This window comes from Grampus griseus (genome assembly GCF_964374135.1).
Source record: "Grampus griseus genome assembly, chromosome: 6".
Lineage (NCBI taxonomy): Eukaryota > Metazoa > Chordata > Mammalia > Artiodactyla > Delphinidae > Grampus > Grampus griseus.
The window spans coordinates 5,850,682-5,864,206 of record NC_139000.1 but is presented as its reverse complement, the minus strand read 5'-3'; the positions used below and the strand labels follow the sequence as shown (position 1 = coordinate 5,864,206).

The 13,525-nt window shown below is 55.5% G+C and overlaps 1 protein-coding gene across 1 annotated transcript in view; it reads left to right on the top strand.

Moving 5' to 3' along the window:
* Positions 1-13,525, top strand: part of HMCN2 (hemicentin 2) — a gene marked incomplete at its 5' end in the record, with an annotated part of 150,996 nt that overhangs the window by 56,792 nt on the left and 80,679 nt on the right. The window contains 4 exons of the mRNA XM_082656533.1: positions 1,725-1,837; positions 1,962-2,121; positions 3,113-3,278; positions 12,502-12,629. Coding sequence (XP_082512659.1) covers positions 1,725-1,837; positions 1,962-2,121; positions 3,113-3,278; positions 12,502-12,629 — 567 coding nt within the window. The remainder of the gene's footprint in view (positions 1-1,724; positions 1,838-1,961; positions 2,122-3,112; positions 3,279-12,501; positions 12,630-13,525) is intronic.

The following is a 13,525-nucleotide window of genomic DNA, read 5'->3' as shown; positions in this document are numbered from 1 at the left end:
TACCGTCAGAGCCCTTGGCCTCTGGCTTTCCCTCCCGGTTCTGGTTTTTCCATGCCCGTTTCCCCCTCCCCTGCTCCTCTTGGAGACATCCCCCACTCCCGCCCTGTTTTAATGCCTGCAGCTCTGGATGGCGCCCAGGACAGATTTTGCACTTGTTTTCAAGTTCACTGTGTCCTGTGAACACTATTTTCTGCCGTTTCTCATCCGTCCATCCCCAGAGAGTGAGCAGGGAATTAGGGTTAATTTAGCTTTTTAGCTGACCAAGGAATACGGGTACCAAAAGATTAAGTGGTTTATCCAAAGTCCCACAGTTAAGAAACGGCACAGCTGGTTCCTAAACACAGGCTGCCCTATGTCTGGGGCATGAATTTACAGCAGTGGTGGCTGTCTTCTTCTGTTAAAATTGTTTTGTTTTTTTTTTTAAATCATGATAAAATAGGGACTTCCCTGGCAGTCCAGTGGTTAAGACTCTGTGCTTCCACCGCAGGGGGCACGGGTTCGATCCCTGGTCGGGGGACTGAGACCCCACATGCCACATGGCACGGCCAAAAAATAAAAATATTTTAACAATCATGATAAAATATACATAATATAAAACTTGCCATTTTAACCATTTTAAAGCCTACAGTTTAGCGGCATAAATGAAGTGGCGTAAGTGGCGTTCACATTGTTGCGCCACCAGGTTCATTTGCCCAATGCACAGCAAGCCAAAGGGCTGAGCCGCCGAGGTTTGCAGCGGAGGAAGGATGTGTTCACAAGGCAGCCAAGCGAGGAGACAGGAGAGCAAACCTCAGGTCCACCTCCCCAAAGGCCGGGGACTTGGGGTATTTACGGGATAAGGAAGCAGGGTGGTCTTAGGCGTGGGGAAAGGTGATTGCAGGTAGGGAAAAGGTGAGGTAATTAGTGTTCTGTGCAGGCGTATCTGGGTTACATCCTTCTTCCTGGGATGCATGTTCAAAAATGGAAGCGCCTAGCATGATCTGAGGGTGGGGTCTTTGGCCCTCTGATGTCAAAATGTCATTCACCAGATACCTGTGCAGGCCCAGTTTTAGGGTCTGTGGTCCCAACCAGTCTTAGCTGGCTTGAGCTCGAACTAGACACCAAGTTCCTGGAAAACAACTCAGACAAACATCTTATTATTTAGGCTACATGAAGCTTGGAGGGTCTGCAATTTGCAACAAAACAATTAAGCGAACTTGCTAAGTGAAGGCGGGGCTCAAGCAGAGGGGTTTTTAGCAAGCTGTAAGACAAGCCAGGAATTTCTGTTAATCCCATGGGGCACAGTTTCAGGATGGGTTTTTTTAACCCTGTACGGCACGGTTTCACAACCATCACCACCGTCCATCTCCAGAACTTTTTCACCTTCCCAAACTGAAACTCTGTACCCGCCAATTCCCCATTTCCCCCTCCCCTAGCCACTGGCCACCACCCTTTTGCTTCCTGTCTCTATGAATTTGCCTGTTCTAGGTATCTTGTGTAAGTGGAATCACACAGCATTTGTCCTTCTGTGTCTGGCTTATTTCACTTAGGGTAACATTTTCAAGGTTCCTCCATGCTGTAACGTGTGTCAGATGCTTATTCATTTTTAAGGCTGAATAATATTCCATATGGACACACCACACTCGGTTTATCCATCCCCTCTGTTTGGATTGTTTCCACCTTTGGGCTGTTGTGAATAATGCTGCTATGAACTTTGGTTTATGAAACTGGTTTGTTTTTAAAAGTGCCACCTAGAATCCAGCCCACGGCCACCCACCATATCACCAATGAAGGCGTTCCAGCCTCTCTCCCCTGTGTAGCCTCAGGAGTGCCCACCCCTACCGTCACCTGGACCAAGGTAGGTGAAGCCTGTTACCACAAAGGTAACCAGAGAGGTAGGCCCAGTGCATCATGGGGAGAGGAATGATGCAAATCGCCGTGGGGTGGGGGCTCTGCTGATGCCACCTGTGACTCTACCACAGGAAACCAATGCCCTGGCCTCCAGGGATCCCCACTACAATGTGAGCAAGGATGGTACCCTGGTCATCGCCCGGCCATCTGCCCAGGATGCAGGGGCCTATGTCTGCACAGCCACCAACGCCGTGGGCTTCTCCAGCCAGGAGATGCAGCTTTCTGTCAACAGTGAGTGAGGGCCACCCCTGTCCTGGGAGAGGGGCTTGCCAGGTACTGAGGCAGGGGCATGGACAGTCTGACCTCACCTGCATCCTCCTTGCATCTCATCAACCCTGCCTCTAAATTCCTCACGTCTGAAGGGCATGTAGACCAAAGCTGTCCTTCAGAGCACTGTCCCCTGTAGTGTGGGCATGCTCTAAGAGAGGTTCCAACTCAGCCCTTTGCCACCGGATGGGGGGAAAGTGTCACATGAACAAGGCTGGAAAGACCCAAGGCCCTACACTGGCCCCCCTCCCATCCTGGCAGCCCCCTTCGCCCACCTTTCTCCCCAGCACTTTGTGCCCAGACCCTTTGGCCTCCTTTCAGTTTCTTAAATGATCCATCCTGCCTCAGGGCCTTTGCATGTGCAGTTCCTTCTGTTGGACTGCCCTTCCCTTCCCTGGTCCAGCCTACTTCTCCCGTCAGTCAGATCTCAGTTCTCTGATCTCTGAGGCTGTGTCAAATCGCCTTGCTGTGAACTCTCTGGAGTGTCCCTTTCTTAGTGCCCATCACAGCTGTGATTAAATAACTAACTGTGTGTTGAACTGTTTGGAACCAGTGTTTCCCCGGGGCCCTTGGCACAAAGGGAGACTGGGCATCATCTGATGGTTAATCCCGTTTATTCCTGAGAATAAGGGAGAGAGAGGAGAGGGAGGACAGAACCTGCCAGAAGGTCCCCAGGGAAGGGAAGCAGGATGGAGAGAAGCAAGAGGGGGACACTGGGGCAGGAGGGACCATGTCAGGGTCATCAAAGCAAGATGAGCTTCCAGCGGGAGGATGGGGTAGACATGTGGGGTGGGGTATGACTAGGGGAAACCATTGGATCCGAGCCCACCCCCCTTCTGCATCTCTGGGGTGGCAGTGCCACCTCGGCTTCCTGGGGGAGCCGTGCTGGTCCCCTCTGGGCCGCGACCCCGGACTCCCTGCTCTGTTCACACCCCCTGCATGATTCTACCTACAGCCAAGCCCAGGATCCTTGTGAACGGGTCATGTGACGCAGACAAGCCGCTGAGTGTCACAGCCAAGGCCAGTGACGAGGTGACCCTGGACTGCGAAGCCCAGGGCTCTCCACCCCCCCTGGTCACCTGGGCCAAGGACTCCCTCCCTGTGCCACCCGTCACCGACAGGTAACCCCGGTTGCGGGGCCTTGGGTCTGGGGATGGACAGAGCTTGGGGTTTGAGGAAACTGACCTCCAGGTGACCAGTGACCCGGCCAGTGTATGGGACCCTGTGGACACCCCCAGGGGCATGCAATCCGATTACACACACGGCACTTTTGGCCATTGACCTTTAAGGGAGCACGGATGCCCTTCAGAGGGGGAAGGCCTCTGAAATAACACGCACGCAGCGCTTCACGCACGGCCGAGGGGCGCTGCGCGCAGGATCGCCTTCCATCTGCTCAGCAGAGCAGAACTGAGCGGAACTGAGGCTCAACGATGTGGGGTGACCTGCTTGTGGTCACTCAGCTAGGAAAGAGTGATGCCGCGGTTGAGACAGCCTCCTGAACGAGACGCGTGCGCCGTCCTTGCCGGCTCCGCGGACCAGGTGTCTGGCAGCGGGGCTTTCAGGGAACCTGAGAGTGGGCAGAAAGGGAGGAGGTGCTTGGGCATCCTTCAAAGCCTGGCTGCACCTCCCCAGGCAGGGGTGTCAGGTGGGGTGGTTCCAGACAAGAAGGCCTCAGACTCCTGGGACCCTTGACCCTCGAGGAGTGGGGCTGTGGCGAGGGGGCAGCTCTGGCCGGTGACCTCAGCCCTGGCGGGGCCTTTGAGAAGTTCCAGATGGAGGAGGTCTCAGAGCAGCCTGCTGTGCAAGATCCCACTCCTGACACCCGCACGTGGGTCTCTACCTCTCAGAACATCTGTTTGGTGCGCCCTCCCGTCCTCGAAGCCTGCACGCCTGCGCGCGGCTGGGGTCCTGGGGCTGGGCTGGCGCTGTGCTGCCCCCATCCGTGCACCCTTTGGTGTCTCTGCAGCCCAGGTCGTAGGTGTGGGAGGGAGTGATCGTCTGGGGAGCCTGCATCTCTCCGCAGAAAGCCTGGTCCTGGCTCCTCGGCTGGCAGCCGCCTGGCGGGTGCTTGTTTATTTATGGTTTGTTCCTGAAATGGCACACACAGCATTTCCCATTTGTTCACCCCTCCTTGTTGTGATGCGTTAGTAGATCAGCCGGGAGCCGTAAATCTGTGAGAGCTGCTTCTGCCATCCTGAGTTTTGCTCTGTCCCTTCTCCCCCGGCCCCCTCCACTTCGTGCTGGCTTACGGCTTTCTCTTCAGATTTCTGAGATTCCAGGAGTTCACCTACGTGAGGTGGGAAAGTATGCCTGGAGCGTGGGGCTGGGGGGAAGGGCTCAGAGCCTGGAGTTCGTCAGACCCGAGTGTGGATCCCGGCTGGTTCTGTATTAGTCGTGTGGCCTCAGGTGGCCGCTGGTTCCTCTTGGACCGTTTCTCCATCTGTGAAGTGGACGAGGTTGAAACCCTGTTCTCAAGATACAGTGACGGATGTGCGATGCTTAGTACATTGTCAGTGGTGGAAAATCACTTCGACGGCATTTTCCTCCTGCTGCTATAAACTAAAGCATCATTTCCAGCTTTCAAAAATTATCATCATCCTATGTGTTATTTAATTCCCACCAACTCTTTTCAGTGGAAAAGCTTTATTGAGATATAAATGGCATGCTTTCCAATTCTGTGTTTCTAAGTAAATTCTGAGTTGTGCAACCGTCGCCACAATTAACTTTAGAACATTTCCAGCCCCCTCCTGCACAAAAGAAATCCCCACACTCATTGGCAGCCGCTTGCCATCCCTGCGCGACCCCAGCCCAGCCCCCGGCAACCACTCATCTGCTCTCTGTCTCTGGATTGATCCGTTCGGGACGTCTCACGTAGATGGAATCGTGCGCTCTGTGGCTTTCTGTGTCCGGCTGCTTTCACTTAGCATCGTGTTTTTGAGGCGCCTGCATGTTGGAGCAGGGGTCAGGGCTTTGGTCCTCTTTGTGGCTGAATAATATTCCGTTGCCTGGATAGAGCACCTTTTGTCGATTTAGTCGCCAGTTGACGGACCCTTGGGCTGTTTCCACTTGCTGGCGATGGTGAATAACCTCACAGACCTTTGATTGTATTGACACTTCATTTGCGGGCTCTGGGTCCCCGAGGTTCTTTGGGCCTCTCCCTGTGGCATCTGATAGCTTCCCCACGCAGAACAAAGCTCCCTTTTCTGCCGGACACACGGTTCCCCTTAGTCCCACAGCCGTTCAGACAGAAGATGCAGGTTTTTAAAAAGCCGTGGGAAACACGCAGGGAGCGGTGGTGGTGCGGGGGTAGCTTTGCTGTCTGTCTTCTCCCCTTCCCCTCTACCTCCTCTGTCTCTTCCTCTTCCTTCTCCGAGGGACCCCCAGGGCTCAGCTTCAAAGCTGCCGCTCTGGAAGCTTGAGAACTTCTTCTGATGAGTCGTGGGTGTTCGCCTACCTCCAGGCTCCGTGCTCCTTCTGCCTGGCTGAGCTGCCCCCTCTTCTGTGGTGGCCCCCTTCTCTGTCCTTAGATGGGGGAAGGCCTGAACCTATTCGGGGTGCCCGGGGCCTCTCTCTCCCGAACCTGTGCCAACCTTGGCCAAGGGCTGCGGTCAGGGTCACCAACAGACCTCCAGTACTGGTGCTTCTTCAGAGCTCCTCGGTAACTCTGGTGCAATCAGGGTTGAGAACCACAGCGTGGCCGAGCCTCTGAGGCCTCCTGCATCTCTGTTCGGGTTGGGGGGTGGCCCTCTTCTCCTGTTGGCCATCCTGGAGGTGGGTGTGTTGAGTGGCATCCTGCCTAGTGCCTTGAGGGGGAAACAGAAGCCATGGGGTGTGGGGAACTGGGATCCTGACCTCACTTCCCGGGCTGGGCCCTAACGTGCACACCCACACACCCACAGACACACATAGACATGCACAGACATAGACAGACATGCACGGACACATATAGACATGAATACACATGGACAGGCGCACAGACAGACACAGACACACATAGACACACGGCCACGCACACTGACACAAACACAGATACACACACATGTGGACATGCACACAGACACAGCAGAGATGCAGACATGAGAACACGTGGACACACACATATCTGGCTTCTGGGCCGAGGTCGGGCAGGCCACTGCTCTTTCTGGAGATTCTAGAGGATATTCTGAACTCAGGGAGCCTTGACCTCCGGAGTCAGAAAGTCCTAACGCAAAGAAAACATAGTAGGAGCTTGAGTACCCATGAAACTCTAAACCACCCACCTGTGTCCACGACCCCTTCCAGGGTGTTCTTGTAGATGCTTCCAGAGAATTACATTGAGTGCCTCTTCCATTCTGCCCTTATCATTGATATTTTTCCACATTTACCCATTTTCTAGATTCATCCTGGCCCACGTCATTGCTTTCCATTTAAAGGGCAAGATAACATTCCAGGGCGTTCAGCCCTCATCGTTGCTAAGCTTTCTCTGTTTGGGGCAGATGCTCCGTTGCCAGTTTTGGGCGGTAATAAATGGGGCTGTTGGAACATTTTTGCACAAATGCTTCTCTTTATCTCCTGGGTCATTTCCTTGGGGTATAGCCCTGAAAGCCAATGGCTGAGTCCAAGACTGGGAATGGTTATCGGGTGCCTCTTACCCTGTGGGACTGCTGTTTGTGAAAGGACCATCTGAGTTGTGAATTCAGAATTGAAGTCCGCAGGATTTATTGAGCATCTCCTGTGCCCAGGACTGTGCCGAAACTGTCTAGGAGACAGAAGACACGGGCTCCGGCTGTGTGTGACATCAGGTAGCAAAGGACCTAGGGTCCCATCCCAGCCTTGCCCCCAACTCTCTGAATGAACCCGAGCAAGACCCTTCCCCTCTCTGGGCCTCAGTCTTCCCGCCTGAGAAGTGAAAGGGTTGAACAGGCGATGGTGGCCAGAGAGTGCCTAGTGGCTCTGGTCCCATGATTCAGCCCAGGGATGCTGGGGCGAGGTGGTGTTGCTAGGCAACAATGTTTGTTTCTGGTTCTGATGTGTATCTGGGACAGCTGCGAGTACTCCTGGCTTCAGCACTGGCTCCCGGGGGCAGCCGGCCAGGGTCCCGCACAGGGCCAAACCAGCCGCATCCGGGGGAGGGGAGGGGACAGGGAGAGGATAGAGCACCCCGAGGATGCTGCAGGGCCGTCGGCACACCCCCTCCCTCTCATGGCCCAGTGGAGAGGTGGGGGGCTGCAGCTGGGTTCTGACGATGCAGGAGAAAAGCTGCTTCCTCCTTAGAAGCGAGTGGCATGGCACGGACTGCCCAGGGGCCCCTTGTGGGGTCTTTACCTTGGGGGATCTTCATAGCTCATCTGATTCCTGGCCTGGTGGCTGGGTGACCATGGACAGCGGGACTTCATCTCTCTGGGTCTCTGCAAAAGGGGTGATGATAGTAGGATCTGCGGTTTGGCTGTTGAGGGTTTCAAGTGCCAGTGTGCACGGAAGTGCTTAGCTGTGCGGTGGCGCATAGGAAGCGCTCGAGTGTAGACAGCTGTCACCTGTTAGCACCTCTGGGTTTATGTTGCACGGGCTCAGAGGATGTGTATTCTCCCCCTCGCTCACATATTGTGCTTGGCCCTTTCCTTGATATCGGGCCCCTCTTCCTAAACTGCTCCAGCTTGGGGTTTCCGTTTGGGGCTTCCTTATAAGGGTCTATGGTGTGGGTCAGGGTCAGAGCGGCCACTGGTGGTTGAAGGTGCTGTCCAGGCTGACTGGTGCTGGGGGCAGGGGGGCTGGGCAATCCCCGCTGCAGGCTCAGACCCCACCCTGGCCCGGCAGACAAGCGCCCGGCATGTGTCTGCACGTGGCGGACGTCTGCTGAGCGCTGTTGCTCTGCCGGCTGTGGTTGAGGATCAGCTTCTGGTGGGCTTGGTTCTGCAGGGGGTGCCGTTCATTCACTTGACAGCCTCCGCCCAGAAGGCTCTGCTCACACGGTGAGGTTGGACGGGCCCTCTAGAAACGGGGGCAGCAGGGGGAGCATGGGACACAGCAAGAGGGCCTGGGCGCAGGCCAACCACAGACTCTGAGCGGCCAGAGGACGGGGTGCACTTCTTTCACCCCCGTGGCCCACCTGGAACCCAGTGGCTCTTTGTCACATGAGTGAATGAATGAATGTACGAGAAATTAGCTGAACTCGGCTCCATGGAACTCAGAGCAGGGGAAGTGTAACCTGCCTGCACTCGTCAGGGAAGGGTTCGTGGAGGAGCTAGAGGCTGTGCTGCCTTGAACGGGGTCTGGGGGCAGGAGAGCAGCCTTGAGACAGGGTGGGGTGTGGGAAACAGTGTGAGCGAAGGTGGGAAGGGGTGCGTGTGTGGACAGGGACAGCTGGGATTTGCCATCAAATATTTATCAAGCACCTGTTGTGGGCCAGCACCTGTGCTAAGCGCTGGGAACATGGCAGGAACCACCTGGGCAACCTGGCCGCTCCCTTCACGGAGCCATCAGACAGCGACAGGTGATTACAGGTGTGTCAAATGCCGTAAAGCCTCCAGGAGTGTGTAAGTGAGAGAAGGGGTCTGGCTGGGGCAGCAGGGGCAGCTTCCCTGAGCCACAGAGGAGCTGGAGAGGGGACCCCAAGCTGGGTTACAGCGAAGGTGTGGCCTGGGATTTGCACTTTCTATCAGATGCCCTTTGGTCTCTCCAGGCAGATACATCCCCCTTGGAGCTCATAGGACCAGGGGGACACGGCAGGGAAGGTGGGTCTCCCTCCCCGTCCCCCGTCATCTGCGTGGCTGTGTGACACTCACAGCCAACAGTGAAGCCTCCAGTGCAGCGGAGGTCATAAACAGGAAATTCCCCTCGAACCTCTCCATGTTTTCATCTTGGCGCCACACGGAGCCATCTGGCTGCTCTCGCCTCAGTGGGGAGGCTGCTGCTAATTACACCACAGGCACGGGGCACATGGCAGCGCTCTCCCCGCTTCCTCCCACCTCTCCCCTGCCCCTGACATCCTTCCCGGGGCTGCAGCCCCCAAACCCCAAGGAGCCTTGGGAATGTGGAGAGAGAGCGCCCCGGGGCGTGGGGCGGGGGCGGTGCAGAAGGGCTGCCCCGCAACCTCTAGACCTCTAGGTCCTGTTTGGTCTGCCCCAGGCCCCATACCTTTTTCCTATATCTGGTCCGAGTGGGGTTTGCTCTGTGCCAGGTCTGGGCTAGGTTCTGGGGATACAAAGGCAAATAAGATGGCTGGGGATGTGTCCTCTTAGGGCCCGCAGGTGACAGGTGGTCACAAGCCGGTGCGGTGAGGGTTGTGATGGGGAGGGCTCTGCAGGCCTCAGCTTGACCATTTATAAGATGGACTTTCCATTCGTTCCGTTTCCTCCTTTGTGGTATAGCGAGCAGCCTTCCCTCTCTAGGAAATGACCTGGGGGTCATCATGAGAAAGACAAGATGCCTACATTTATTGTTGAGAATTATTTCCACTTTTGGAAGTTTCTTTCATTATTTTTTTTTAATCCCAGAAGCTCCCACTTCCTATCCTTTTAAGGGCTTGGTGAGGGAGGAAGCAACTTCTCTAAAGTTCTTAGAAGACCTAGAAGGCAACCTCTGAGATAAAGGAATTCCAGAGCAGCCTTTTCAAATATGAAGAAATTGGGGTTCAGAGACGTTGTCTGCCCTGCCTGGGCTGGCTCAGCACGTCTGTAGCAGAATTGGACCTCAGATCCAGAACTCTGGTGCTCAGCCTAGACCTCTTTTTGCTGTCCCATGCGTGCCTGCTTGGCTAGTCGAGGTTTGCAGCAAAGTCCCCTGAGGGAACCGTGTCCCTGCACCAAGTGTGACTCAGTGTGTATGTTTCAGCCTCAAACTGATTTGGCTCGTGTTTGGTGGGTGTCAACGTTATTTAACTTAAAAAAAAAATTGTGGATGAGAAAAGCCAAGCCAGGGGAGGGGAGCCACACAGGGGAAATGTTTCCTTGTCACTGAGACAAGAAAGCATCTGTGTTGTTTTTTCCTTTTTTCTTCCACTTTGGAAGATTAAGGGACCTACTTAGGGCTGCCCAGCTGATTGGGGGCTGGGGGGCGAAACACAGACATGTTGAGGGGGGCGTGGTTTTTACTAGCAGCAGGGCTGTTTATCGAGCACTTACTATGTCCCAGGGACCATGGGCTTTGTGCGCACCATGTCACTCCATACGTGCCGTCTCCTGTGATCCCAGGTGAGGGCACCGGGGCTCAGGGAGACGGTGTCCTTGGCCCAAGGTCAGCCTTCAAGAGGCCGAATGGCGGTGGATGCGGGGGTCACTTGCTGTCAAAGCCCTGTTCCCATCTGCTCCGCCGGGCTGCTTCTCAGGGCAGGGGCACTTCCCTGTGTCCTGGGGCAGTACTCCCAAGGAGTGGTCCCCCTGAGGACCTTGGTAAGACCCCGATTCCAGCCTCCCCCCACAGATCAGAGTCTCTGGACGGGGCCTGGGAATCTGTATGTTTCACCTATAGCTGGAGGATTCTGATAAGAAGCCCTGCTCTACAAGGGGGAATGATGGACTCTACCTGTGAGAGCTGATGGTGTGTGAGCCTGTGGCGCCGGAGTCCTGCTCCTGTGCGTGGGGACACATACATCAGTGTGCAGAGGACTCTGGTGGTGAAAGAAAGGAAGAACGAAGGAAGGAAAGAAGAGAGGGAGGGAGGAAAGGAAAACCTGAATGTTTAAATGCCCACCAAAAGGAGAACAAATTAATCCAGTTGTGGTACGGTCACACAACAGACTACTGTACAGCAGTGAAGAGTGAATGAATTAGACCCACGCACACACACGTGGTACCATTTCTATAAGAGTTTTAGACGATGCAAAACTGCATTGCGTATCGTTATGGATACACTGTCGTCACCATGATAACAGCTGACCTTTGCTGAGTACGTCTGTTCCAGGCACTGTGCTGTGAATTAGGTCTTTCCGTTCTCCGGACAGCCCTATGAGGGCTAAGTACCACTGTTGTCTCTTTTTTCCAAAAGGAGACAACCGAGGCACAGAAAGGTTAAGTGACTTACCCAGTGTCACACAGCAAGCACATGGCAGAACAGCGTCGGACCTAGTTGTCCCAGCCCAGTGCCTGGGCTCTAGAGACCACTGCCTGGTATATCACTCACAACTGTCCTCAGAGAACTTGCGCCAGGTGCCTGCTGGAAGCTCAGGGCAAACTGGACGAAGGGTTTGCTGGGTAGGGGGATTACAAGCCCACTTTACATATGGGGAGACGGAAAACCAGCAGAGCACAGCTAGTCCCCCGTGGTTGTCCAGAGAGTGAATTGCCAGCAATGTTGACCTGTTTAATAAGTGCACGTCCAGCACTTGGCCTGCACCTGCTTGGGAGATGGGGGCTCTTGTCATCCCCGTTTTGCAGAGGAGGAATCTGAGACTCAGCAGAGCGGGGAGTGGAGACCGGGACTGGAGCCCAGCTGTACCCTGATGAGCATAGGCGGGGGAGGGGCTGGCCCTCGGAGGTTACCACCCCCACTCCCCGCCCCCGTGCCAGCTGCTTGCACTTGGGGCCCTGCTGTGGCCAGTGGCCGCAGCTGCCAACTCAGTTCTACGGGGGCAGGGACTGCACGGAGCCAGCACATGTGGGCTGGTGACATCATATCTGCAGAGGCCCCCTCGGGTCCAGCCCAGCTGCAGGAGCCTGGCTGGGGGTCCCAGATCCCTGTGGGAGGGGGGCCGGGTGACTTCAGCAAGGTGGGCCAGGTTGGGGAGCGCAGCGACGGGGGACCTCTACAACTTCCTCCTGAGGGCCCAGTACAACGCCGGACAACAGGACACTGAAAAGCCCTGGGTTCAGAGCATGGCCAGACCTGGCACTTAGATGCAGAGGGTCTCTGGGCTGCAGCTTCTCCCTGGAAGCCGTCGAGGGGGCCTCCAAATGAGGCCTCATCCCCACTCTCAGGGCAGCGTCGAGGAGCGGTAGGCATGTGCATTAGAGGAGGAAGAGTTACTGGCGACTAGGTACCAGGCCCTGGGCTGAGCCCACGTGCAATCTGTTCACCAGCCTCGGCCACAGAACTTCTCAATATGCCCATTTTACAGATGAGGAAATGGAGGCTCCAAGAGGTGAAGGGACTTGCTTCACCCAGCTGGGAAGGGTTCAAAGTTAAACCCAGCCAGCGGACTCCTAGCCTAGTGCTCTTTTTCTGTTACGCAAGTTGGAGGGGACATGGCCTTGGCCTGGTGGTTTGGGGGAAGTGGAGGCAGGGCAGGGCGAGGAGTGAAGGGTGGGTGGTGGACACTGCCTCAGTCCTGGCAGGCTGCCTGGAGGAGGCAGCTGGTTCAAGTTGGGTCTTGGGCCTTTCCGGCAGAGGTGGGGTCGGTTGGGGTCTTACCAGTGCCCCTCACTCCCACAGGCATTGCCTTCTCCCATCAGGCTCCCTGCATCTGGCCCAGGCCCAGTTGAGTGACAGCGGCCTCTACGAATGCACAGCCAGTAACCCTGCGGGGTCCGCTGCTCAGTACTACATCCTCAGGGTGCAAGGTAAGGTCCTGGCTGGCAGCCTCTGTCTCACACCGTTCCCCCCAACCCCCATCTTCCTTAGGCCTCTCGTGCCCCTCCCCCATCTCCACGCCAGGCTCTGTCACCTCTTCATGGTCCTCCAGTGTTTCTTCCATCAACTCTATTTCCTGTCTTTTTCAAGCCTTATCTCTCCTCCTCACCCCCCTTCTTCCCCTCTCCTGAACCCCTTGGTTGAGCCCGGAGAGTCTGTTCAGAGGCCCCCTGAGAGCAAAGGGCAGGGCCCCGTGGCGTTGGAGACTTGGGCGTTGGGAGGGGGACCCACGGAGGGGGTTCTGGTTCCTGGCTCAGGTGGGGGCCCAGGAGTGCATGTTCACCTGGGTGTCCAGGTTCCATTCACAGAAGCCACCCAGTGGAGTCACTCCACCAAAGAGGCGGGGACCTTGTCATCTCCAGGAGCACGGGGATGAGTTGTCTGAGACAGGGGTCCTCTGACTGCAGCCCTCAGCCACTACTGACCTACATGCCGTTTTCATGTGGCCCACGAGTGAAGAATGATGTCTACATTTTTAAACGATTGGGGGAAAAAAGGCAAATAATGTGACATATGAAAATGATATGGAGTTCAGGTTTCAGTGTCCGTAAATACAAGCTCTGCTGGAGTGCCACCACACACGTTCGGTTACGTAGCGTCCGTGGCTGCTTTCACGCCGTAATGGCAGAGTTGGGTAGTTGAGACAGAGACCATCTGGTCTGCAAAACCTTTTCAGAAAAAGCCCTTTCCAGAAAAAGCCAACCCCTGATCTAAGCTGACTCCCCATTTTACAGGTGGACAGGCTGAGGTTCAGAGAGGGAGGGGCTCAAAGCTTCGCTCTGAGTTTGCGTGAGCATGGGAGAGAAACAGAGAAGCAGGAAGCAGG